The sequence below is a fragment of the Phaethon aethereus genome, assembly GCF_964289735.1.
Source record: "Phaethon aethereus genome assembly, chromosome: 3".
NCBI classification, from domain to species: domain Eukaryota; kingdom Metazoa; phylum Chordata; class Aves; order Phaethontiformes; family Phaethontidae; genus Phaethon; species Phaethon aethereus.
The window spans coordinates 90,385,152-90,412,091 of record NC_138576.1 but is presented as its reverse complement, the minus strand read 5'-3'; the positions used below and the strand labels follow the sequence as shown (position 1 = coordinate 90,412,091).

The window sequence follows — 26,940 nt, the reverse complement described above, 5'->3', positions numbered from 1 at the left end:
GGCTGGAGAACAGACAACAGTACAGCTCTCTTCACCAGGCGTCTACTGTTACCATAGTTGAAGGAAACGCAGCCTCGCGAAAAGAGAGATTGAAAGTAAATCCAGCTCATGACTCATGTTGCTTTTGAAGAGGGTTAATTCACAAAGCTTAACAAACCCAAACAACTGGCTCAATCTATAGTCCTTTACCTTCCTGCCAGACCAGCCTTTCAAAAGGCCTAGCGGGGAGCTGAACTCGCAGGTTGGAACAATCACAGCTCCTAACACCTCTCGGGTAAAAACCGCCAAGCTCGTTGGCACTTCTTCTGAACACGTTCCTGCAGGCACGTGACATTACAGAAGGTCTAACATGACCTTTTTTGAGCAAATTCAGGTCTGCCATCCCGATGTGCAGTTCCAATTCTCAATATAGGGAGTTTTGGCAAACTTGAAAAAAAATCTAAATCAAATCAGAGTCTGTAAAGCCTTTAACCGTAAAAGTCACTAACTACAGCCCAGCTTACTCCAACAGTCCATCTTGCCTTCGAGTTCTCTTCCCTGACAGACACTCTATGTTTCTTTGCTCGCGGAGATGCAGAGGGAGTTGCTAGGGGTGTGGTGCGAAGGCTGGATCTGAGAATAGACCGAGGAGTAAACCCAGGACAACCGGAAGCAGATGTGGCCAAGACTTTCGCTCTCTATGAAAAGAAATAAAAACATCTACTTGAAAACCAGGCAAACCTTCAAAAGAGTAGACTCCACTCGACAGAAGCATTAGTGTAAAAAATTGTAAACTGCGATTGTACCAGCAGAGAGGACAAAGTTTAGCCTCTGCACTGGTCTTTTTCCAAAGGTAGGAAAACATTAATGATTAAGGAAACGTGCTGTTCATGTTTCTTTTGGCGCTTTTTTAATGTCAACATAAAATGTTATCTTTCAAACTAATTATACGGAAAAAAAAAGGATGTGGCACCTTGTTGTCTGCAGCGCACTAGACTTAATTAAGTGACACTGCTGTAAAAACACCTAGACCTCTTCATCAAGAAGCGTTGAGGTCTTCTTAGCTCAGCTGAAAAAAGACTTGACAGTACTGACAGGGTTTCCCTCTTCAAGACTGCTCCCAACGTACTGCTTCCAAAAGGACTTTATCTGCAATAACCACATGCATACTGAAAATACTCCACAAGTTGAATCCAACAGTGTTGGTGTCAAATCCCTTTGCTGGTTTCATTTTCAACAAAGTTTACAGGCTTTTGGTTTGGCTGTTTTTCACAGGTTCTTTAAAATACTGACCTTAACCGCAGGAGGAATCTCCAGTAACTTCCGCACTGATGCCCCTGAAAATTCCTTCTGTGAGATGGAACTGTGGATATTTGATTTCAGTGGGCTGGAGGCCATGAACAAAGCAGGGGCTCTGCATGGTGACTGAGCGCTACCACCCTGTGCAGCAGAGCATGAAGGAACAGGACGAACCACCAAATCCAGCGGTCTGTTAAGATCCACAATTTAAAAGAGGAGAATAATTAAAAAATGCAAAAAATCATGCTGCGTCCAAGAAATTGGAGATGAAACATAGCAAAAACATACAACAAACAAGAAGTACGGGTGAGCCCTCACACTTCGGGTGATGCATGAGGGCCATGAACAAGTTACAGCCATTTTCTCTTTCTTTGATGATTCCTTTACATTTCATACTTCATTTCCCAAGTCACTGCCTCTGAGGCAAGAGTAGCCCAATTTTAAGCTGCACAAGTGATGTGCTTCTCATGTCAGAAGAAAAATTGTCTACATTTCAATGCTGGGACCACTTCAGATTCTCCACTTAGTTGTGTCCCTGAGTTGGCCTTTTCTTTAGCAGATACAAAACTAAATGCAAACAGAACACTTTGCAAACACTGAGAGTAAAGACACACTCTCTCACACACACACACATACATATATATGAGAAACCACACCTTTTTGAAATAGTCGTTCTGTAGATCTACTATACCTGGAACAGTTTTGTGAACGTTTTGTAAATAGTGTCCCAACAAATGCATCGCGCAACTCTGTGCCAGCGAGAGGATGTGTTACGGCTGGTGGTTCTGTAGCAGTAGGACTAGATTTAAAAGGAAAATGTAAGTGACTTTCAATCCCCCGAAGTCCATACGTATGAGAACTCAAATTTAGTTGACCGTACCACCTAGAGGAAAATCATCAGACCGCTGCTAGCCTCTTTTCTGCTCTTTACAATTCTGCCTGGGTTTTGGGTAAGAAAAAGGCAGAAACGAGGCAGAAACTGGGCAGGAGGAGGTAAAAGAGTACTATTTGGTCACGCGATCAAGTCTATCAAAATCCATACACCAATAGCTTGGACGGTAATCATAGCTTTACTTTCAGCTATCTTAAATTCTGTAAACACATTTGCCATCATACATATGCAAATATATGTGTTTACAAGATCATCATAGCAGAAGAACTCTCTCCAACTATTACTTATGCTGTATTGTTTCTTCGCTGTTATATATCGTATGAGTAAAACAACGCCAAACAAAGCTTTGTTCAGGCGCACCTTCCCTCCGAAACACTAGCGTCATTCAAAAGGATTTTTCCCTCTCTCTCCCAACACGTAGTTCAAGACTAAACACTGTGAAAAGGCTGCTCACCTAGCATAGTGTGAGAAACTGGTTTGCTGCTCATTTCCCACTCCAGCTTCTCCAATTTTGGATAATACATTACTGATAAAAGTTGCTCTTGTATGCACATTTCCTGTGTTAGCTTGTTTTGTTACTGTTGACAATGGTGTTGGTCTTGCAACTGTAAAACAAGAGGGAAAAAACATCAGCCTTGTGTAATCAAAGCCGTGGTTAGCTGTCCATTATATATCACCCCCTAAAAAGTACCTTGACTTAAGACCGATGAAGGCAAACGGTAAGGCTTGGCCCTCTCCACAGCCAGCTTCCTTTGAACTCTAGGCAGGATCTTGCCATATTGGTCTACCGTGGAATTTCTGGCAACCGCTCGCTCTCTCAAGGGAGGATCACAATCGTTCTGATCCATGAAAAGCGTAAAGCAAAAAGTTAACTGATTGCAAGAAGTTCATCGCACAGAACTCTCTGTGCTCTTTCTAATTAGTGAATAAATTTCCTCCACAGGTCGAGGAAAATACACCCACTGCACACACCAGCAGCAAGTTCTGCCCATCAGCACACGCCAGCTTCACCTGGTAGTTTTGGCAAAGTGGAAGGAAGACTAGAGGAATAACAGAACCCACAACTTCAAGGTAAAACAGCTCTGGCACTCTGCAGAACTTTGTTCTGATACACTTGCTGTCACCTGCAATCCTCAAATGGCTGACAAAACAGCAGGCTCTCCCTTGTTTTCCCTCAATATATATGAACAACCAACACTAAACGTCCGTGTCTAACTGTATCCTCATTCAGACACCACAAACCCAATTAGGACACATGCAACTAATTCCACATTCTTTTGCTTAATTCGAGCCGCAGGCTGGGCTGCCTGTTGGTCTGAGGAACACTCTCACTTTTCCTCCGACATTTCAACTTACGGAAGGCTAATTCTAATCTTTGCTTGCATGCCTCGGCATTACAGTCTCAGTTTACTGAGTTCCAACTAACTGGCTTTGGGCACATCCTCTGCTAATACCCATTGCGCATTTTGTGCAGTTGAGTTTGCCGTCAGGAATGCACGAAGGGGACAGAACAAGTACAACTACGCAATGACGTTTGCAGGGAAACAGCGGAACTAAGGTCAAGCAGCTTTCTAGGCTGTGAGAACAGGAACCCATTCTGCCACCCAAAACGTTAAGTTACAATTTCCTAAAATGACAGAAAAGATGCAACGTGTTTAAATTCTAATGGCTTTAAATTTTAGGCTGTTGAAATACTGTATTATCATGTAGCGGTAATCCCTTAGAAGCACAATGCACAGCCATACGACACAAAGTAGTAGCTTAGTTCAGCTGGTGTTCTGATAATTCTCTCCGGTGAAATGATCCTTCATACAATTTTACTTTTTTCTTTTAGGTACTTTCTTTGTTTTTAAACGCGCTCGGAAGTATCTTTCCCTTCTAGGCATAATCATTACATCCAAAGCGATTACTACACATTAGAATACACGTGGGATATCCCCATCTTTCACAGCAATTAACCTAGAACTAAACGTTCCCTCTGCGGGACTGTTCGCAACGTACTGCTTCCAAAGGGACTGTATCTACAATAAGTACATGCATACTGAAAATACTCCACAAGTTGAATCCAGCAGTGTTGGTGCCAAATCCCTTTCCTGGTTTCATTTTCAACAAAGTTTACAGGCGTTTGTTTTGGCTGGTTTTCACAGGTTCTTTAAAATACCGACCTTAACCGCAGGAGGAATCTCCAGTAACTTCCGCACTGATGCCCCTGAAAATTCCTTCTGTGAGATGGAACTGTGGATATTTGATTTCAGTGGGCTGGAGGCCATGAACAAAGCAGGGGCTCTGCATGGTGACTGAGCGCTACCACCCTGTGCTGCAGAGCATGAAGGAACAGGACGAACCACCAAATCCAGCGGTCTGTTAAGATCCACAATTTAAAAGAGGAAAATAAATTAAACAATGGGAAAAAATTCAAGAAATCGGAGGTGATACCTAGCAAAAACATTCAACAAACAAGAAGTACGGGTGAGCCCTCACTCACCAGGCCCATGAACCTGCTACAGGCATTTTCTCTTTTTTTAATGATTTCTTTATATTTTGAACCTCATTTCGCAAGTCACTGCCTCTGAGGCAAGACTAGTCCAGTTTTAAGCTGCACAAGTGATGTGCTTCTCATGCCAGAAGAAAAATTGTCTACATTTCAATGCTGGGACCACTTCAGATTCTCCGCTTAGTTGTGTCCCTGAGTTGGCCTTTTCTTTAACAGATACAAAACTAAATGCAAACAGAACACTTTGCAAACACTGAGAGTATAGACACACACACACACATATATATATATATGAGAAACAACACCTTTTTGAAATAGTTGTTCTCTAGATCCACTATACCTGGAAGAGTTTGGTGAATATTTTGTAACTGGTGTCCCAAGAAATGCATCGCGCAACTCTGCGTCAGGGAGAGGATGTGTTACGGCTGGTGGTTCCGTAGCTCTGGGACTAGATTTAAAAGGAAAATGTAAGTGACTTTCAATCCCCTGAAGTCCGTACGTATGAGAACTCAAATTTAGTTGACCGTACCACCTGGAGGAAAATCATCAGACCGCTGCTAGCTTCTTTTCTGCTCTTTACAATTCTGCCTGGGTTTTGGGTAAGAAAAAGGCAGAAACGAGGCAGAAACTGGGCAGGAGGAGGTAAAAGAGTACTATTTGGTCACGCGATCAAGTCTATTAAAATCTGTACACCAATAGGTTTATGGTAATCATAGCTTTACTTTCAGCTACCTTAAATTCTGTAAACACATTTGCCATCATACATATGCAAATATATGCGTTTACAAGATCATCATAGCAGAAGAACTCTCTCCAACTATTACTTATGCTGTGTTGTTTCTTCGCTGTTACATATCGTATGCGCAAAAGAAAGCCAAACAAAGCTTTGTTCAGGCGCACCTTCCCTCCGAAACACTAGTGTCATTCAAATGGATTTTTCCCTCTCTCTCCCAACACATAGCTCAAGACTAAACACTGTGAAAAGGCTGCTTACCTAGCATAGTGCGAGAAACTGGTTGGCTGCTTAAAACCCACCCAAAAGTCCCTAATTTTTGAAAATACATTACGAATGAAAGAATGCACATTTCCTGCGTGAGCTTGTTTTGTTACTGTTGACAATGGTGTTGGTCTTGCGACTGTAAAGCAAGAGGGAAAAAACATCAGCCTCATGTAATCAAAGCCATGGTTAGTTGTCCGCTATATTTCACTCCCTAAAAATTACCTTGACTTAAGACCGATGAAGGCAAACGGTAAGGCTTGGCTCTCTCCACAGCCAGCTTCCTTTGAACTCTAGGCAGGATCTTGCCATATTGGTCTACCGTGGAATTTCTGGCAACCGCTCGCTCTCTCAAGCGAGGATCACAATTGTTCTGGTGCATGAAAAGCGTAAAGCAAAAAGTTAACTGATTGCAAGAAGTTCATCGCTCAGAACTCTCTGCGCTCTTTCTAATTAGTGAATAAATTTCCTCTACAGGTCGAGGAAAATGCACCCACTGCACACACCAGCAGCAAGTTCTGCCCATCAGCATGCACCAGCTTCGCCTGGTAGTTTTGGCAAAGTGGAACGAAGACTAGAGGAATAACAGAACCCACAACTTCAAAGTAAAACACCTCTGGCACTCTCCAGAACCTTGTTCTGTTACACTTGCTGTCACCTGCAATTCTCAAACGGCTGACAAAACAGCAGGCTCTCCCTTGTTTTCCCCCAATATATATGAAGCACCAACACTAAACGTCCGTGTCTAACTGTATCCTCATTCAGACACCACAAACCCAGTTAGGACACATGCAACTAATTCCACATTCTTTGCTTAATTCTAGCCGCAGGCTGGGCTGCCTGTTGGTCTGAGGAACACTCTCACTTTTCCTCCGACATTTCAACTTACGGAAGGCTAATTCTAATCTTTGCTTGCATGCCTCGGCATTACAGTCTCAGTTTACTGAGTTCCAACTAACTGGCTTTGGGAACGTCCTCTGCTAATACCTATTGCGCATTTTGTGCAGTTGAGTTTGCCGTCAGGAATGCACGAAGGGGACAGAACAAGTACAACTACGCAATGACGTTTGCAGGGAAACAGCGGAACTAAGGTCAAGCAGCTTTCTGGACTAGGACGACAGGAAGCCGTTCTGACACCCAAAACGCTAAGGTACAATTTCCTAAAATGACAGAAAAGGCGTGAAGCATTTAAATTCTAATGGGTTTAAATTTTAGGCTGTTCAAATACCGTATTATCATGTAGTGGTAATCCTTTACAAGGATAATGCACAGACACGCGACACGCAGTAGCAGCTTAATTCAGCTGGTGTTCTGATACTTCTCTCCGGTGAAATGATCCTTCATAAATTTTTACTTTTTTCTTTTAGGTTCTTTGTTTGTTTGTTTGCTTTTAAACACATTCAAAAGTATCCTTTCCTTCTAGGCATATTCATTACACCCAAAGCAATTTCTACACATTAGAATACATATGGGGTATTCCCACCTTTTTCTGAAAACGGGTTTCAGACAAGGGAAACACACCAAATACTGCTTACGGTGGCCAACAAAACTCCTAACCAAGCTTCCTGACCACAATTCTGAAATTTGTCTTACTAACATGCAAAAGAAATCCCTGCTCAAATGCATCACAGGTCTCTGAATGATTGAGAGGTAGCAAAGGGTATTAAAAACGTTCTTGATTTACCAAGTTTTTTCCAAACTGGAGTCATGATCAGAATATCTCATTTGAATGTAAGAGTCTACATCAGGCTTGCAAAGGAAACAGTCTACATGCTAGGCCAGCTTGCCAAGAAATTTATTTTAGCACCACCCTGTGCAGAAGTGTTCTCTGCCCTACCACACTTCCACAAATCTAGTGAAGAATCCAGGAGACAGGAAGATGAGGCCAGCAGGAAGACTGCTCTCCCTGTCCTACTACTTGCTCCACTGGGCAATGACTAGCTAGCTGATCCTTCAGCTTAGTTCCTGCCTGGGGGAAGATGGGCTGTGCACCACATAGGCTCCATCTCTCATGAAACTCTTCAGAGAGAAAGGGAGGTGCACTGCAGATGGGAAGCCTATGACAGAGGGGGGTGAAGTCACTATGGGGGGAGAAAGCAGACAGAAGGTCGTGGGTGTCATAAGACAAAGGTGATTAAGGTGTTGCAGCAACAAGAGGGCCGTCTAAGAGGAGAAAACTGGGCTACTGTAGCTTCCTTGGAAGCAAATGATCCTGTTTAGTGCAGCAAGCTGATGTTTGCAATAGCTCGCATCCGAGTGAGACACCCCCCTCGTCAGCTACTGCACTGGACCTAACGCTTGAGAAAGTGATGGGGATCAAGGTCGTTCTGAGGGAAAGACGCTTTCTGCTGCGCATGACCAGCACGGACTGCACACTTCCTTGTGCCTATCTGTGGCGCAGGATTAATAGACGGGTCTCTAAAGACAGATCTGCTGGGGCTGTTGCCAGTCAGGCTCAAGATGGACGTATTTCCCCCTTGATTCCCTGATGTGCACTCACCTGACTCAAACTGGATGGCTCAACATCAACTAGTCTCGGAGACAGCAAGCCAGCTACAAGACACCTCTTGTAGCTCTCATGAATGGCTTCTCTTATTGCAGGACCCTGTTTCTTTAAAAACTTCAAGGTCTGAAACATCAATCGAGCATTACAGATTAAGACAGCACTATTATTCAGTCACTGAGGTTCTGGGTTAACCACTAAGAGAAATAATAGAAATGTTCAGGTAAACTGTCAGAAAGCTTGCATCAGTAATAAGCTTTAGGTTTGCAATCTGAGTAAGTGGTACTACGTAGAGTCTTAAAGCTGGCAGACAAACCGTTACAGATTCTTTCAAAAAATCCTGTACGACAAACTATCAGCCCTTGCAATGCTTAGTTAAGCATTGTTTAGCTTCTCTGTCAATATACAGGCCTTTCTGTTTCCATGAACGCTGACACAAAATACGTTCTATGTAAGCTAAAACTAACACACAACTTCAAATCACACTTTGGAAGATCCTTTCTATGCTTGTTTGTGCAGAAGCTGATGCATGTTGGAAATATTTAGTCAGCTCAAACTTAATGCAAAGTTCTTTGTCACAATCTGCGCAGTGGCTCCGAACTTATACTTCGGCCAAGTTTGGGAGAAAAAAACATTTCATTTCTTCTCCAACAGTTAAATAATTTTCCACTTTCTCCATTCTGTCCACCTTTTTCAAGTTAACCGGGGATCAAAACCCTAACTCCGGACTATGCAGGCAGTTCCACTGAGGGGTAGTAAAGAAGTAACAGCTTTCCCCGACTTCCACAACATCTTTGTTCTTGCTCCGGGAGCAGCGTTCTATTCCTTTCTAGACATTCAATCCCCGACCGTGCTTCAACAGGAGACAACGGTAGTTTTACAGCCCCAAGAGTGCACCTAAAACGTTACCCTTTGCATAAAACTGGCAGGACACAACTGCAATTATGCGCGTGGGTGGGCAGGACGAGCATAAAATGGTCTCTGACACTCAAAGCCGCGCAATAGAAAACTTAGACAAGGTACGTCTCTTGACATTCTCGGTAAAGACACAGTAAAAGATCACCTCCTTCTGGAAGCCGGTGCAAGTCACATGAACAACTCCGCAGGTCAGCAAGCACGTAACATCTGCAAAAACAAGGAACGTTTGACAACCTCCCATACTCTCACAGCCAGGTTATGACCAGATTACAAGTTTTAAACAGCAGTGTCTGGAAAGACATAACTGAGGACCCATTTTCTTCATCAGATCACTTACAAACCTGTTTTAAAAAACAATTACTGCGTGCAGAAATTTTATCTCTAGTGCTATTGAGGCGCTGTGCTTTGAGCTTCCGTTCAAAGTCATTTCGTTTTATGACCGCCACCACTTCACAGGCTACATGACAAGAGCACCAAAACCCAAAACTCAGCAGACTGTCAGAGACGTTCCACAATATTAAATAACTTGTTAGTACAATGTAATCAGAGTTGGGTTTGGGGGGAGGTTGTGTTGTTTTGGTTTGGTTTTTGACTGACAAACAATGAACAGGAGAACCAATTTCACAACCAAAAGCAGTGAAATACCTACCAAAATTATAGTTCCTTGGATGAAAAAACTGCTCAGGTGGTGGATAAGAAGGACGAGCTCCCCGACTTAGACTCCGCTCATGTACCAGAATATCCAAAAGGAGGTTTGGAGAAGTCATGCTTATCACAGTGTCCAGTGACCACAATCCAAAGTAGGGGCAGTCATGAAGGAATTCTTCTGGCCTTAAAGAAAACAAGTGCATAAGCTAAAGGCCGGCATTCAAATGAAGTTTTTGGAGGGGTATTGAAAACAATGTAAGAAAAACCTACCTTAGTGAATCTGGCATTTGAGCATGATACCAGCGATTAATGTCAAATACAGCCAAATAAGCAGATGGTTTTCCCTGACCACATGTATTCACTTGCCAAGTGAAGACTGACACACTGGTCTCGGGAGATATTACTGTAAAAGACAAGACATTGTTTCTTATGTGTAGAAAAGATGATCTCTCTGATATTTTCAAAACACCACTTTCTGTTTTGGCTTCATTCTGTTCTATCCCTCATGAAACACAACACTTACTAAGAATAATCAAAAAAATGTCTGGAATAGCAAACACCTCTGTGATAGGTTTCAGTCATACTGCCCCTTTTTCTTGTTCAAATGGTATCAGTTCTAAGCCAAAGCAAACACACAATTATTAGCTAATTAAGTTTTCCAGACATTAACAGTTGATCAAGACGTTTAGCTAGACAAATAGTTTAGGGAAAAAAATATGCTAGGGACACGTACATTGCTACTTTCAGAAAGCATACAACTATTTATCATGTACACTCGTATCAATCAGTAGGCATTCACAATTTCCAGATTTGAGTCAACTGCAAGTTTTAAGACTAGCCCCTTTCCAGCATATATTGAAGTAAAGAAAACTGAACACAGTATTCAAGGTGCAGCCTCACCACTGCCGAGTACAGGGGGGTGATCACTTCCCTACTCCTGCTGGCCACACTATTTCTGAGACAGGATGCTGCTGGCCACCTTGGCCACCTGGGCACACTGCCGGCTCATGTTCAGCTGGCTGTCGAACAACACCCCCAGGTCCTTTTCCACCAGGCAGCTTTGCAGCCGCTCTTCCCCAAGCCTGTAGCGTTGCATGGGGGTGTTGTGACCAAAGTGCCCTGGCACTTGGCCTTGTTGAACAATTGACCTCGGCCTATTGGTCCAGCCTGTCCAGATCCCTCTGTACAGCCTTCCTACCCTCAAGCAGATCAACACTCCTGCCCAGCTTGGTGTCTTCTGCAAACTTACTGAGGGTGTGCTCGATCCCCTTCTCCAGGTCAACAATAAAGATATGAAACAAGACGGGCCCCAAAACCGAGCCCTGGGGAGCAGCATTTGTGACTGGCTGACAACTGGATGCAGATGCAGATACAGGTTTGAACAGAAAAAAAAAAGATCAGGTAACATTCCTAAGCAATGGAGGGAATGATCTTGTTGTTCAAAGACGACAGCTGGAGGAATAAAGGGACTGACCAGCATTATACACATGACCCCACCATATATCACTATAGCATTTCAGCAAGCACAAAATAAAACCTATTTTTCCCCTGAAAGAAGTCCCACATCACTTAAGCACACAGTTTTTCTTTTTAAATAAGCCCAACAAGCTAGTCTATGCAGACATTTAAGACCTTCAGCCTGTGGGTACAGAACAGCATTCATTGCTTAGATTCCAAAACCATTTATTGTAGAATAACCAAACACGGACATCAGAACAAACCTTCATTAACGCTATCCTCGCTGTCAACGCATTTGTGAAATTTTTCTACAGTCTGGCAGCTGAGTAATTTAATATTGCTCGTTTGCCCTCTCGAGGGAAAGACTCCACCCATGAGATCTAAGCTGTACCTTTCATCACAGAATTCCAAACCCTGGGGAAAGAATAAAAGGGGAGGAAAAAGGTCATTTTGAGATTAAAACATACAGTATACCTAAATATGAACGAATGTCTCTCTCTGACATAATATGCATATTATACTGTGTATTTCCCTTGAGTTCTTTATTACGGTAAATAGCAGGTACAACTGACATGCAAGAGAATTAAATGTCAAATTGTAATGGGTAAGTTTGGCTCTGAAGGCTTTGCACAGCTCCAAAATGTAGCATTTCCCTAACGTTATTCAGATCGGAAGATGTTTTGCAGAATTCTATGCGGCATCAAGGCTTCTTTACAAACCTAAACGTATATTTACAAAGCGATACCTGAAATAATACAACAGATATGCACGCAAAGCTCTTTGCTCCATGTCTTGATTACAGAACCGATGGAGTTAGAAAAGTCGTGGCACTACAGCAGCTAAAGCTCTGTTGAGAGCTCTTCTCTGCAGGCACACCACTGGAGAGAACATGCACCCCTCTGTCGCAACTATGAGGCCTTCTTACTGGTTCACAATCTTCTTTCAAACCACGTCAGCTCTTACCAGCTCCTCCTCGAAGCTTGTCAGAGACTAACGGGTGAAATATCCCTCAGTTCCTGCACCAAGCACAGCCAAGAGCAAAAGGGGAAAACAGAGAGGACATGGGGTGCAGAGTAAGCAAACTACTTTGAGATACACAGAGACCCCGGCAGGATTGTGTTGAAACTCTGCTGCCACCATCTCCCAAGTAAGCACTAACTGAAATGCTCTCTTTGCAAATACAGCATTTGTTCAACCGGTCTACCGCACAACACATGAATGTGTGTATTGTGGACAAATGGCAGCTCTACAACTAAAAAACCACCCAAAACAAACCACAACAACAAAACACCAAACAAAAAAAAAAAACCAAAAACCCCACGCACCACCTAACATAAAACAACCCCCAAACTGATCAGACCACATTCTACCCAAGTTCCCTAAGCTTTCAGAGCTCTCAAATGAACTGGCATGAAACAACACATTCCCAGATGATCTCATGCGCTACATCTAATTTGCCGAATCTGAGAAAAGGCAAGCTTTCTCTTCATAGTTCCAGGAAATAAATATCAAGGCAGTCTAAACCAAAAATAATTTAAAAACCAAAATTAACTCTTTCATTACTGAGAAGAAAAATAATTCTGAAGCACAGCAGCGTATTTTACATTCTCCACCCTGGGGCAAGCAAATCTAAGGGAAGGAACTCCATTGTATGGAAGATATTAAGCACTGTCTTTATCGACCAGTAAAATATGAAGACACTTTTCAGATGAGATGCACTCAAACTTGGCCTGGCAAGTGGGAACAACTCTTACCTTTGCTGCCACTGAGGTCGGACAAGAAACTTGACTCGGCCAGCCATGTAGGCAGACAGTCATGTAGTACTGACCACTCTGTGACTACAAGGAAGTATTCTGAGACTAAAAGTGCCCGCTGTAGAGCACAGATTCTGCCCTAGTGCGTCTTCGGGAGGTTTTGGCGGGTTGGGAGTTGGTTTTGCTGGGCTTTGGTGCTTTTTTTGGCTGTAGGTGTTGTCCCGTCTTGGTATGTGTAAGTGGCTCATCTGGAAGCTAGCTGAAGAACCTGTCTCTTCTCCCCAGAGGGTCCAGCTGTTTCGTTCTCTCTTCCACTTACCTTGTACGACTGGTTCCTCTTTCAGTCTTCCACGACACTCATCACAGGGAAGCGGAAACAGCGGGGCAGTAAACTGCCTCAAACCCAGAGACTGGTGCCTGACACCTCTCACAAGCCTGTGAACGTGTGGCTGGTTGCATGGTCTGCACTGGCTTAAAAGTCTTACATTAAGTACACCACAGCTTTCTCAGGCCACAAACACAGTAACCCTATTTAATCCCTTTGTGTGCTTTTTTTCAACAGTGTCAACTGGAGTTTCTAGTAGATGCATTTTTAAAGGCTGATGAAACGTTTCAACCCTCTGAGGTAAAGACTGACACGCGTCACACCTTTTGTTCGGGAAAATAAGACGGCCAAGACAAAGAACAGCCAAAGACTTGAAGGTCAAACATTTTAGGATTGAAGGGTTGAGACAGAGCAAAGTATCCTATCAACCTGCCAAAGTGCTTAGAGTACTACAAGAGATGCAGCAGAGAACCACAGAGAAAGCCCACGTACAATTAAAAAAACCCAATCAGGGTGCTCTCCTCCTCTAGAGCACGGTATAGTTATGTCATATAAAAAAAACACTGCGCATAAACAAAGACAAAGGGATGACATCCATATCTAGATCATGCTGAATCACTTGAAGATATTTCTACTTTCTCACCATGAGAGAGAATGCATCTTAGAGAAACACCACCTTTTCCAAACACCCAACCCTTACCTAGTCAAAAGCAACGCTTACAAGTGAGGAAGCACCTTTCCGCTATAGAAGGAAAACCAAAAAGATCCAAATGTAAACTCATGCAGAAAATCAAAACGCAGAGTCCCGATAAGAACATGTACCACGCGAGTGTTTAGAAACGAGTACCACGATGCAAGAACCACCCCTATTTCATTCCACACCTATTGAGGACATGCACGAGAAAGTATCAAAATAGGAGGAAAGACTTGCTCTGAAGTGAGATTGCTTTCCCCTCAAAAAGGTTTTGGAAGAGTTCCAAGCATACTACTGAAGACAATTATACATACATTATAAATATTATACATACATTAGACAAATATACATTCTACTGAGTAGAATTATATATACACACAGACAGATGTGGCTTACATCTGTTAGATATCAGAAATATCATGATACCTCATCTATATTTTAAACACACCACCTTTGAAGCCAGTTCTAAAAATTTATGTATGCTCTTCTGACCAAGTCATACCACTCTTTACTGTATGTACATATTTTGCTGGCTTTAAGAGTAGACTGCATAGGTGACCCAGCCAAAAAGTAGAAAGGGTTACCTTTACAGCTACTAAGCTTCAGGATCAACACTTAAGAGACGCTGTAACTACATTTCATTCCAAGTCCAGCTTGCAGAGCTCAAAAGAAAAACAAGAATATAAAAACGAAGATCAGAAAAGGACATGAGGGGGGGAGAGAGAGAGAGAGAGAGGGGGGCCGTATTTTAAGAAAGGGAGACAGAAGCTTATTCAAGCCTGCGGTTTGGTTAAGCAAAGCTACTCAAAGTCCTGTCTTCTCCTCCTACGTGCTATTAATTTGCTGTTTCAGTCAAGAGTAATTTTACGGGTAAAAGCTGCTGCTTCTTCAGGAATTGAATTTATACGAGCCCTTTACAGACGAATCTAGCTGGAACACACGACACTGCAGTATACAATTGTATGGCTTGTTTTCAAAAAGTATGGCCATAGGCCATGCCCGAGAAGCTCAGCAAACCATTTCTTTTTTTAGAGGTCTCGGAATTGTGATGGTAACTATTAGCCCTGACAACTTAACTGACACGCACTTAGAGAAAATGACTGTTTTCTTCCTCTCACATACATGCACGTCTTACCTCATACATGACTTGTCCTGATGCCAGGCGTTTTCTGTCACCAAATTCTAACTGCAACAGATGTAAACTCACAACATCACCTTCACTGAAAAAGGTAAAAATGAGGAAATTTGATGACAAAGCTGCTTTGTAGTCCTTATTATCATTTTATTAGATCTAGACTGAAGTATTCTTAAGAGTGTGTTCTTGCTGAAAAGAAAAACACCACTTCCCAAAACATCACGATTGGTCACATTTAGCTGCTAAAACATAAAGGAGGACGTTCTGACACTAGCACACCTTGAGGGGCAAATGCTAACCATACAATTTGGAGGCTTTAGCATGTTGTATGGACTAAATAATGTTGGAAATAGTGTGGAAATAGTGGAAATAGAATATCTCTTCACTTCTTCATGGTGAAAAGCTCTCGATCAAAACTGCTTTAAAGTCAAACTTAAGCAGACTGCCGCTCCATGAACACCTGAGCTGGTTAAATAGCTTCCCGGTGCTGGAAGAGAGAGCTCTTTCTCCCCGTCCCTTCCCACCAAAGTTCCAGTCCCTCTCTTGCATACACTGCACCCTTCCACATACTGATTTGATTCATTAGCCCAGCAGGCAACCGGTGACTTTTCTGCTGACCAGTGATCGTTCTCTGCCAGCTGAGCCGAACCGGCTCGTGAAGGCTCCAAAGACTGCTAGAGTTGCCGCAAGGGAATCGGCAATACTGTCACCTCCCTCCTTTAGGGGCAGCAGGCTGTTACATCGGCACATTTACTGGGCTAGATCTGCAGCCTCAACTACTTTTAACAGTAATTTAATACCGTGGTGCGAATATCAAACAAGCCATAAAGCAGTCGTCAAGAAACAAAGGAAATCATTTAAGAACGCAAGCACAAAAAGACAGCTGCTGTTGCTTTGCCTTCTTTTCAGGAGGTAGGAACTACTAGGTCCCTCTTCACGTCCGTTAAAGCCTGTCAAAATTGCCTTGTAAGCGTAACACCTTCCCTACCTCAGACAACCTCCCACACAGCTACATAAACAAAAGCAATACACATGTACCAACTGTATGTCAACAAATATATTTTTAAAAAAAAGTCAGTGGCTTCCAGTAAGTTTCAATTCACCTTTCTTGTGTAGACTGAACAGCCCACAAGTAGCAACACTTGCGAGGATCATTCTCAGGCTCTTGAAAAGTGACAGCATAGACAGGAATCCTTCCTCCTTCAAGCTGAGAGTGGTGCCTACAGGGTTCAAGAAAAAAGAAGAAAGGTCAGCCCGCTGGCACAAACTGCAGAAGGGCAGAAGCATCTTCTGAGAAAAGAGCACCTTACATGCTTATCCTCAAAGCACAAAAGGTCATACTTCCGGCTCAGACAAGTGAGTCAAGGAAGCCACTACGTTTTATGCAACAGTCAGGAGGTGAGGAAACTACTGTCCATCAAATGCAATAACCTGGGCTAACATCCTCCTCTGCCTGAGGACAAGGAACACAAATGACTACTTCAGCTGCCACGCAGAAGATTGGTCCTGCTCTTGTAGCCTACTTCAATATTGAACTTAAAAAGCAGCATAGCTCCTGAACAAATCTAAAATGGCACCAAGCAGAAGAAGTTCCTCACTTCTTCACCTGGACGACGTAAACCATTTTCTCTTCCAGGCTTCTGAACCGTATCTGCACCTTCACAATCCATTCTTGCCCCCTAACTATTCCTCCACTGTCTTTTTACGCATCCAATAGTTTCTGGTCAGTCACTGCAGATGTGCTTAAGGGAATCCCTATCTGAATTTGGTCAAGTATTTCAAGTGCGATTGCTCTGTGGCAGAGTTAAAAACTTCTCGTTTGTATTGCTTATAGGTTTATGCGTCCCTTATGCTCATCTACAAGTCTTCCAAGTAAACTTTCATTCACATGCATCATTGCCTTGGAAGGGGTCAATCCCCTACGTCAGTCAAGGCTGAAATGCAGGAAAGAATCTGCCTTCTGGCACAGATCAGCTACTGGTTTTTCATGTCTCACTAGTTTCACCCTGGACACTTTAGAGAATATTATCACCAAAAGCGCATTCTTAGCATACTTAAGCCTTTCCATGTATGCCCCAATGGCAGCAACTGGTGCTGCAACATAATTTCTAAAATCTCTTTCATCAAAATACACACATTTCCTGGTTTCACTGAATTCTACCGAGAGGACACACTGTCTTACAGAACTCAGCTCTATCGCACCCTAACTGCTTGACGTCACCCCAAAGGAGCATGCTTTCCACGATTCCTCAATCCACAGGCACAAGAAGGAAAACAATGCTAGTCCATGGGGGAGAAGGCGGTCCACTTAATCCATGTAGGACTTAGCAGTTGTCTCAGAAGAGGATTTCCAAACATTCCAAGGTTATAATCAAAATTCCAGTCCCTGAAAAAGGTCTCTCTCCTAAATTAACATACTTCCTTCAGCAAGAAAATTGAGACCCCTCCCCATCCTGGCATGGTCAAGGGTACAGGCCTACTTACTCCCGCTGCAACGTTTTCATACTCCATAGTGACAGGTAGCCATCTGAAAAACCCACAACGAGCTGATTGCTTCTGCTTATGTAGCACAGGGTTGATATTGCTGCTCCTGAAGGATTTTGTAATTGGAAACAGAGATGTCTTCCTTCTCTGGTCACAGCTTCTCTTCTTTGTGGAACTCCAGCAGGGATTCTAGTGACGACTTCTAGATCTACACACACAAAACCACACCATAAATGAATGCGGTATGCCATTTTAAACACTGACGTGACAACAGGTATAATCTACTTCTACCGTGCCAGGCAAAACACCCGTTTATGCAACACTTCTCTTGCTATTTCCATGCTGGATGCGTTCAAAGAACATTAAGAACTCTCTGACGCGATGGGTATTCTCACTCGTATTTCAAAACCTGGTAAAAGTGTGACCTTCATAGACAAATTCTTCTTGCGCTCTGTAAATCAGAGGAGTCTGGGCCTCATGATGAAGCTATCTATCTGAAGTGACATCTACTCCTGAGGCCGCTGCTGTAGTAGCCGAAGCAGCGTATGCAATCGGAGTACACAAATCAGAGATTTCATTCATCCAAATGCGTGGTTTTTCATACGTCAGATGTATTTTAAAAAACGAGCCCCAATTTTGCCCCAAGTCAATTTGCAGAAGCGCAAGAACATTCCGGAGAAATAGGGCACCTCTGACACAACTCCCTATCAGGCAGCTGCACCGACTCAGATGCTACAATTCCTACACCTCACTGGCAAGAATCATAGCGACATAGGGGTCGGGGTGGGAGGGAGGCATTTAGAGCACTGGGAGGAATATTAAGCCGCTCCCGTTCTTAATCAGTTGAGGACTATACGGTGTCAAACCACCATCTGCAATCAGCAGTCGTAAATGTCTGCACACTAGTATCTTCAAAGTGGGACGTGTATTGTTTATTTAAAAGACACACCTTTCCTTCCTTTCAAATTCGAGTTTAAAACCTGCAAGCTTACCCAATGCTTCTGCTTCATTCTGACGGCAAGACAAAACATCCAAGCAAAGGTCAACCAGAAGTAGATGACCAGCATCTGTAGCCACTGCTGCCACTCCAAAGAGCCATCGCAGACTCCGATGTAGGTGCCCAGTGCTCACGCTGGGTCCTCCGTCATTAGTTATGGGTTCTACAGCAGTTACCTACAGGAAAACTACAAGTTGCTATTCAAGCTGTTTGACAAGCTGAAGAGAAATCATTCAGAAGTGAAGCCAGAATTAGCACATCAGAAACAAGACAATAAATACAGGATCGTCGGACTCGGAAGCAAAGCCTTGTTTCCAATTACATCAAGGTGGGGGGGGGGGGGAACAGAAGGCCCTCTACAAAAACCTGTTCCTGCCTTCCACTTACTAGAGTTCCTACAGTTACCTAACTGAATTAACTTCACCTTAAAGTTGGGAATTCTATTCCTAGAGCTTACCAATTTCCACCTCCTCCGTAGAAATAATTAACTCTAAGAAAGCACAGAAAATCAGTTCTATGCAAGAAACTTTATCATATTTAAGGGACTTAAGTAAGAAAAAGAAAACTAAATCTAGTTCTCCCACTGCCCACAGCCCATCAGCACTGCCATACAGCCGGTGTCACCTTTGCCAAACAGGCATTAGGATAAGCCATGGCTGTCAGTCAGACGAGGCGGCGGGCACCCGCACTACAGCTATACAACAAAAGAACTAGCGTTCAGCCTTCTTACAAGATGCAACACAACGGAAAAAGCTTTACGTCAACAACAAAGTTTCACATGAAAAGAACACAAAGAAGTGAGCACCACAAGGTAGGCCATGTTTTTATATCTTTCTTTTTACCCCCAGAGTTGGGGAAAAATATCCAAATCCCTAAGCCCCAAAGCTTTCTCCTTTCCCGTATCAAGCGCTTACTATGACTACACGGCCTGGCAATCTGCTACAGAATTTACCTTTCATCTTGGTCACAAGAATTCTAATCTTAGCAGTACCTATTAGTAGTTCAGGCACCTTTAATTTGTTGCAGGTTTCCAATCTGTCAGGTGACTCACTAAAGGCTCTTTTTGCCTGTCCTAAGTCAACATAAAAACCTGCTGTGCTCTGAAGCCACCTGCTTGCTAGTCTGAGATTTGCAGGAATGTGCCCAAGCCATCTACTGCACAACTGCGGAACTTGGACATATTTTAAAGGCAGTGTTTCTGACAGAAATCAAGCATGTAGGAAACATATGTTACAGACAGTTTGAAGAGTGGGGTGGGGTTTTTTGTTCTTCTCTCTGGCCAAAAAAAGGTATTTTTCAATGCCTTTTTGTGCAAGTGGAGAGTTAGGTAACTATGTGCTCTACAATAAAACCAGAAAACTTGCTTCACTATCAGTAAACTCAAACGATAATGGTACCGTTAAGTCCAGGATTTTACATCAAGGCTGTCTTGACGGGGTACTCGGAAGTGACAGCGTCTTAAGGCAATATAGAAAAAATTCCTCCTACAAAGAGACGCTCCACAGCTTTCCCTGCAACAGGACTATGCAGCACCTAACCACCTAAAAGCTTCGTTTCTCCAACTAAAAAGTACGCACCCTTCCTGGAAGAGCAACTGCTTTAACCACTTTTGATATTCCAAGGTCGTACAGGCAGAGAACGCTTCCCTCGGCTTCTTCCAACCCAACCAGTAGTCCAGTTCTCTTCTGCCAGGAAAACTCCTTTACCACACGAACAATGGGAGGCTGTTCATTCACGCCGCCAAAACGATGTGCCGAGAGCCGCTCTCCTGTCACAGAGTTCACGACCTCAAGTTGAGGACCACACGCCAGCCATGCTAGGCGCTTTCTCCCTGTAAGAGAAAAACAAGCTGACTATGGCCCATCTCCAAGAGAAGGTTGAAAACAACTGAAAAATCACAGTCACTGCCCCTTTCCTTCAAGAAAAGTACCTAACAGAGGAAGACTGACTTACCTCACTTGGGTCAATTATTTAAAGTCGCCTACTGAAATCCTCAGGCAACGCATCTTAGAATTAACAACCTTCTTATTTTGCATTTGTACTTGCCATTCCTGCACTGAAGAATTCTGATCATTTGCGATAAAGATTACAATATATTGATCTACAGTCTTTATACCATGTTTGGCTTGTTTTTGCTAGAAATCACCTGAATACATACGGGAATACAACTCTTGGAGCATACTTCTGACGCAACAAATCTAAACCAATCCATTTCTAGTTTCTGAGTTTTACTTGACACATGCCTACTTTGGGCAGGGGTTTGGACTTCAGCAAGAAACTATCTTAAAATGGGCACTGTTTGAGCAAACTTAGGCTTTTACACGTGCCGATCACAGAAAGAATGTAGCACACTTTGTTTCACTGAGCTACTTCAAGCTCCAAGGAAGTCTTAAGTCAATTACTGCATTTACAGTCCGGTAGATGGACTCTACCTGGGCTTAACAGAAGCCTAGACATCCAGATGGGCACTCAGCTCTATCCAGTTTCAGATCACCCAGAAACTCAACTACCTAATCTGCTCAGCCACTTCCAGCAGCTCTCACTGGCTCCTCATCTGCACCCCATTAAGTACTTGGGAGATATGGGGCTGCGGCGCTGAACAGGGTTATCCTCTTCCTTCTGTTTTCATTCAGACTAGAAAAGAAAAATGGGGGGGGTTGCCTCTGCAACACTGCAGAAGAACTATTTCTGCATGTGACGTTGGATGGTCCTAGAGCTTGAGCTGGTATAAATAAATACAGCCCAAAGCAACACTATTACTTTTTTGAAAACTGCCTTTTGTTTAATGAAAAATGGAGGAGGGCCCACTGACTGAGCATAGTAACTAAGTGAATTATTTTAATGGCACAAGACCAGTGCAAGCTGTTGTAATGTCAAAGTTTAACTATTTGCTTTTGTTAATTGAACACCTAATGCTAGTGTTTTACTATTAGCATTTTTAATCGTTAAAACATCCTTTTTGTTCTCTCAAAACCTGATGCGTCTTAACAGCACCAACCTGACACAGCTGATACCGTGACCCTACGCGTCAGGTAACCTCCAGGCAGTGACAACTTTATACCTAAAAACTAAAGGAAAATGCTCACCTCCAGAAAACTTCCCGCACAGCACAGAACCTGGGGTTATTCCGTCTTCCGCAAGGGCCTGGATAGTCCCCTCGGGAAACTGCAGCAGACTGCTCGTTACCTGAGCCGTTAGGTCTCCCATTCTTCACTGGAAATAAAGGCAAAAATGCAAAACCAGACTCATGTCAGCCATAAATATTTCCGAGATTGACAGAAGTTTCATCAGTACGCTCTGAAAAATCTCCTCCACATCGCCTGTAGCTCTTTTCCTTAAAAAAATGGCACTCAGGACAGCTTTTGATCCCACAGCAGAGCAAAAGGAGAACCCGTTGCTTTCCCGATGCCTGTGAGATCACCAGCAAAAGGCGTCACAGAGGTACTGACAAGGTAAGTAACAGGAAAAAACACAGTACACCGAGTTCAAGTCTACTCACATAGGCTAGTAAGACGGGGCCTGAGAAAAATCGTATCTTAAAAAGCTTCTCAGTAACAGGTATAAGTTTCCATTTGTCCTTTCCCTTGGTTTTATACCATATCATTTATTGTCAGTTGTCTTCTAGTAGATTTCATGCATCATTTATGTCTTGTTCACTTTTGCATGTTTATTCTGAACATTAAGGAATACTAAGTTCTTAACTACCTTCACTCTCAAATTCTTCCAGAAAATGTACTGTTGATATTTTCACATTACGAGCAATACAGACTTTCAGAGCTCATCAGTTAGAAAGTAGTTTTCCGTACTCTGACAACGTAAACATAACGCAGCACTTCGAGGCACTGATTTTTTCCCTGGGCTTGAATCCTTGTATTGCTTATTCCAGTCCCTTCCTTCCTATCGCCTGTCCTTCCCGGCAGGAATTAACAAAAATTTCCTTTATTTTTTTGGGGGGAAAACTTAAAAGCTGAAGCGTTTGACACGATTACATAGGAGGCCAAATAAGAGATACTCCATAGACGTGCGAATACAAACGGCTTGAAGTATCCATGTTTTGCAAGTTCTGTGCGTTACTGAAAAAGCCCCCGGAAGACAAGACAGTTTAATTATCTTGCTCAAACAGCACTGCTTTCTTCATGAAGTCTCAAAAGGCAGGCAGTACGCGTCGTTCACTGTTCCCGGCTGTTACACACGCTGAGCAACTCAGGCGTCAAACAGAACCCTTACTCTGTACTACGAAGCACTACAGCCAGCCACCTAAATGTGCACACAAAGCCTTGCTGCATTAACTGCAGCACACGTGTTCTCCTGCAACTACAGTTTTAGGATTGTTTCTTCCAGCGTGCACTAGTAACCTATTTTCCTTACAGCACTGCGGGTTACGGCTAGTTTTGAAGACTACACTCTGGCAGCAACACAAAGCTAGGAAAGGGAAATGTTTATAAACCAATACCGTTTCTATGAGTTGTTACTTCTGCGAAGCAAGGTCATGCTCTGAAACCTGGGCACTGGAATCTACTCGATTGCAAGTCACAAGCACTCTACTTGTGAGCATGTTCCAGCATCTTCTGCCAGCATGAAAACAACGAGCGCGTGAAACACAGCAAGTGTCAAGTCAGGGTACGCCAGGGTCCCGCATGAGGCACAAGTCAACGTTTTGAAAGAAATGTTGCCGATGGCAAAGCCAGCATTGCGGGACGCTGCTGCAGCCAGCCAGCCGGACCACTTTGCCAGAATTTGCCCGAATATTCAGGTGGTCAGTCCTCCTTTAAGGGAGAACCCTGGCTATGACAACATACATTAAGGAGTTTTAAACAACAGCACAAAATTCCCAAAAGAGCATAGATGACTGTAGTGAATAAAAAAGAAATCTTTCCTGTAAATAAGCACCAAGGTGTCTGAAAAACAAGTCTGTGTGGTGAGTACTCCACGAGTACTCACCCAATGGAGATTCGGATTTGATGGGTGGACTGCTGGGCGGATGAGGAATTGTTTGGATGGTCGCATCCAGAGGGTAGTGGTCCAAGCACTCCACGACTACTAATACAACATATCATAGTAGTAGCAAGGTGGTTTTCAGAAAAAGAGTGAACAAGGATCTTCCACTAGGGAAGGTAGCAGCATCCAAGAAAGCTTCTCAACTGCATGCTCTCCGTGAGTCACCCCGCCTTCGCCACTGCCTGCCTGGGCAGGCCAAGAGCACAGAGGGAATGCCTGAACTTTGTGTGGCCAAACTGGAAATCCAGTTTTAACATACTCTACTGGGGAGATTTGAGTTTCTAAACAAACCACTCACCAGCCAAACTCCCCACCAAATCGGAAAGAATTCTGCTCTGCTGGAAAGCTCACACTTTGACACAGTGTACTTCTGCCTACAGCACACATCAAGTGTGCTTACCAGTCCAATAGCACCAGTAAGAACTGTCAAAGAAGTAACACTCCAACACCTGGACCATTCATTAAGTAAATGCAATCATGCGGCAGCTACTAACTGCATATAACAGCATGTGAAAATGCTGGAGCATCAGCCATGCCCGGGTTTCCTCTAGCAAGCCAATGGACATTTTAAACATTTTTGTTCTAGACATCTGGCTCGGCAACATGGAACTAGGAAGGTAAAATCCATCATCAATTATGAGCAGTGCATATAGAGCGATCTGGTTTTTAGGATGTTGTACTTGCATCATTCTGCTAAGCTAAACCAAGGAGTAGTGGGAAATCAAAACAGTGGCAAAATAGAGAGAGTTAGGGTAGAGGCATGAAGCCTCTCCTTTAGGGGATATAGCCAACACTAACTGCATTTCTGCTCTCTTTGAAAACAGCGACTACAATCCCATTCCTCTTTCTGTCTGTTAGAAGGCAGATTAGTGTAAAACGCAACAGGCTCACTCCACGTTCAGGAGTAAGCCGGACTCCAACCTCCCAGCTGTATCCTATACCAAAGTGGTCTGCGTACAAGTTGCCAAAATTACCATTCTTCTTCACCCTCGGTACTTACGACTTCCAAGCATCATCAGCTATTTCCACGGGAAGGAACACGTCACAAGTCGTAGACTGATGATAGAGTTTTGGATTAAAAAGCTCCAGGTGGGAAAAGAAAAAAAGTCAAGCAATTACGTGTTCAAGCAGAATGACATACAGCCCAGCCAGAGTTCTGGGATGTCAGTTGTCGCTGACTGTAGTACATGAAAATCAAAGGCCAACAACGCTGTGGCCTTACTGAAGAAAAAGCTAAACCTATGGTCAGCTGCGCTGAACATACGATTTCACAAAACATGTTGACTTCACTGCCACCACAACAGAGGCCTCGCTGCTGCCTCCCATCCCTCCCTCTACCCTTTTGTTCTCCTACTCTATTCCTGTGGCTTGCCTTGCACTGACTTGAACGCTTTCTAGCGCACTTTATGAGCCAAGTGAACTCCCTAAGCAGACAGGAAACTAACCCAGAAAAGCAGATTGTTTTCCACCAGGTTAGAGAGTTAAACTGGCTTGCAGAGAGAACTAGCAAGCATAAAAGCTGGGACGACGAAACAGGCAGGACAATGTAAATGGGAAGCAGGAGAGGGAATTCGTCCGTCCCCATCTTGAGGCAGTAAGCCATTGTGCTAGCTCATACGCGTGTGAAACTACATGCTCACTTTGCAAGGATTGAGAAAAACCCCTTTAGTTTTGGAAAAAGCGCTTTACTTGAGAAAAGCACCCAAGACACAGCCAGTCAACTTTTTACTCCCTCTTGCGCCTAGAGGCTCACGACCTCGCTGGGAAAGGCCGCAGCTGACGGGCGTCATTCTTTCCTTCAGCCCGATGTGGAAGCTAAGGGGACTTCAGGGGAGTGTTACTCAGTGATCAGAGAAGGGACAATATTGTGTGGCACTATTCAGATCACGTTTTCAAAGGAAACGGGACAGAGAGTAGGAAGAAGCCCGAGAAGAAGAACAGGAAGAACAGCTACGTTCTTTTCAGAAAAACAGCACCCACTTTGTTGAATAACAGGTAAAGATGACAGTCACAGAATTTTTTGAATTATTATTAATGACTGCTTCAGTGACATTTTCCCCAGAAAAACAGGAAGCAACTCACAAGCACTGGAAAAGCAGTACATGGGAAAGACACTTCGGGCACCTCAGCAGTCAGGTTCAGTGAATTGGCACTTTGCTGTATTTCACTCCTGCAAGAAAGAGGATTTTGTGAGTTAGCAGGTGACCTAGTGACAACCACTAAGTCACTTCTTTCCCACGAAGGCAGACAAATTCCCCCTGATGTCTGAGGCAGAACCCCTGCATTTAATCCAAACCCCGAGGTTTACTCTAAAAAGCCACCAGCATAACAGAGACGGTCTTCGACAATCAATCAATCAATCAATCAATCAGGCTTATTTCACTCAAGTGCAGCCTACAGGTTGCCTTGCAGAGTTTGTGCGGATGCCCCACAAGCTCTCTGAGTAGCACAAATCTGCGGCAGAAGGTGAATAGAAGAAAGGATTTCAGCTCCCTATGCCAACAACCCCCAACAGCGAAGATCCTGCATCTGATGCAGACCATAGATGCGATTTCCCTTTAAACGAAAAAACAAACCAACCCAACACAGACCAGAAGTTGACACTAGAGCCAGTTTACCCAGATGCCTCCTGTGGCTATACTCCAACACAGCTAGACTTACTCTCAAGAGCTGCAGTCCCTGTCTAACGTGGCTAAGCTCGCTTGCCTCTCACAGCACAAATTCCAGAATCACAGAATCACAATGAAGAGAAGGGCCTTCCAGAATCACTGGAGGTCACCTGGCCCAACCCCCCTGCTCTAGCACGCTCACCTAGACCCCTGTCTAAGACAGACCCCACTGTCATAAGAAATAACAAAAATGTTTTTACAAATATATTATCTAGAAAAGAGAGCCACGTAGAATCCCCATCCTTTATTGGATGCGCGGGGCAACATTGCCACCAAAGTAAGGAAAAGGCTGAGGTACTTAATGCCTTCTGTGCCTCAGTCTTTAGTAGCCAAACCAGGTATCTGCAGGGTATTCAGCCCCCTGAGCGGGAAGACGGGGATGGAGAGCACAATAACGCCCCCCATAATCCAGGAGGAAGCAGTTAAGGACCTGTTAAGCCACCTGGACAGCCACAAGTCTATGGGGCCTGATAGGTCCACCCGAGAGTACTGAGGGAGCTGGCGGAGGAGCTTGCCAAGCCACTCTCCATCCTTTATCAGCAGTCGTGGTTCACAGGGGAGGTCCGAGACGACTGGAGGCTTGCCAGTGTGACACCCATCTACAAGAAGAGTCGGAAGGAGCATCCGGGGAACTACAGGCCTATCAGCCTGACCTCGGTGCTGGGGAAGGTTATGGAGAAGTCCATCTTGAGGGTG

At 43.7% G+C, this 26,940-nt stretch overlaps 1 protein-coding gene across 1 annotated transcript; it reads right to left on the bottom strand.

Annotated features, from left to right (window-relative positions):
- Positions 1–6,806: 6,806 nt before the first annotated feature.
- LOC309404191 (protein ELYS-like) lies at positions 6,807–21,846 on the bottom strand (the record flags this gene model as incomplete). The annotated part of the gene is made up of 12 exons (XM_081998575.1): positions 21,664–21,846; positions 20,155–20,408; positions 18,573–18,753; positions 17,581–17,788; positions 16,200–16,316; positions 15,097–15,181; positions 11,452–11,602; positions 10,001–10,133; positions 9,732–9,913; positions 9,228–9,289; positions 8,162–8,290; positions 6,807–6,821 (listed from the first exon to the last, which is right to left on the bottom strand). Exons 1-12 carry the CDS (start codon positions 21,782–21,784, stop codon positions 6,807–6,809), a joined length of 1,638 nt encoding a protein of 545 aa, XP_081854701.1. The 5' UTR covers positions 21,785–21,846.
- Between the last annotated feature and the right edge of the window lie 5,094 nt (positions 21,847–26,940).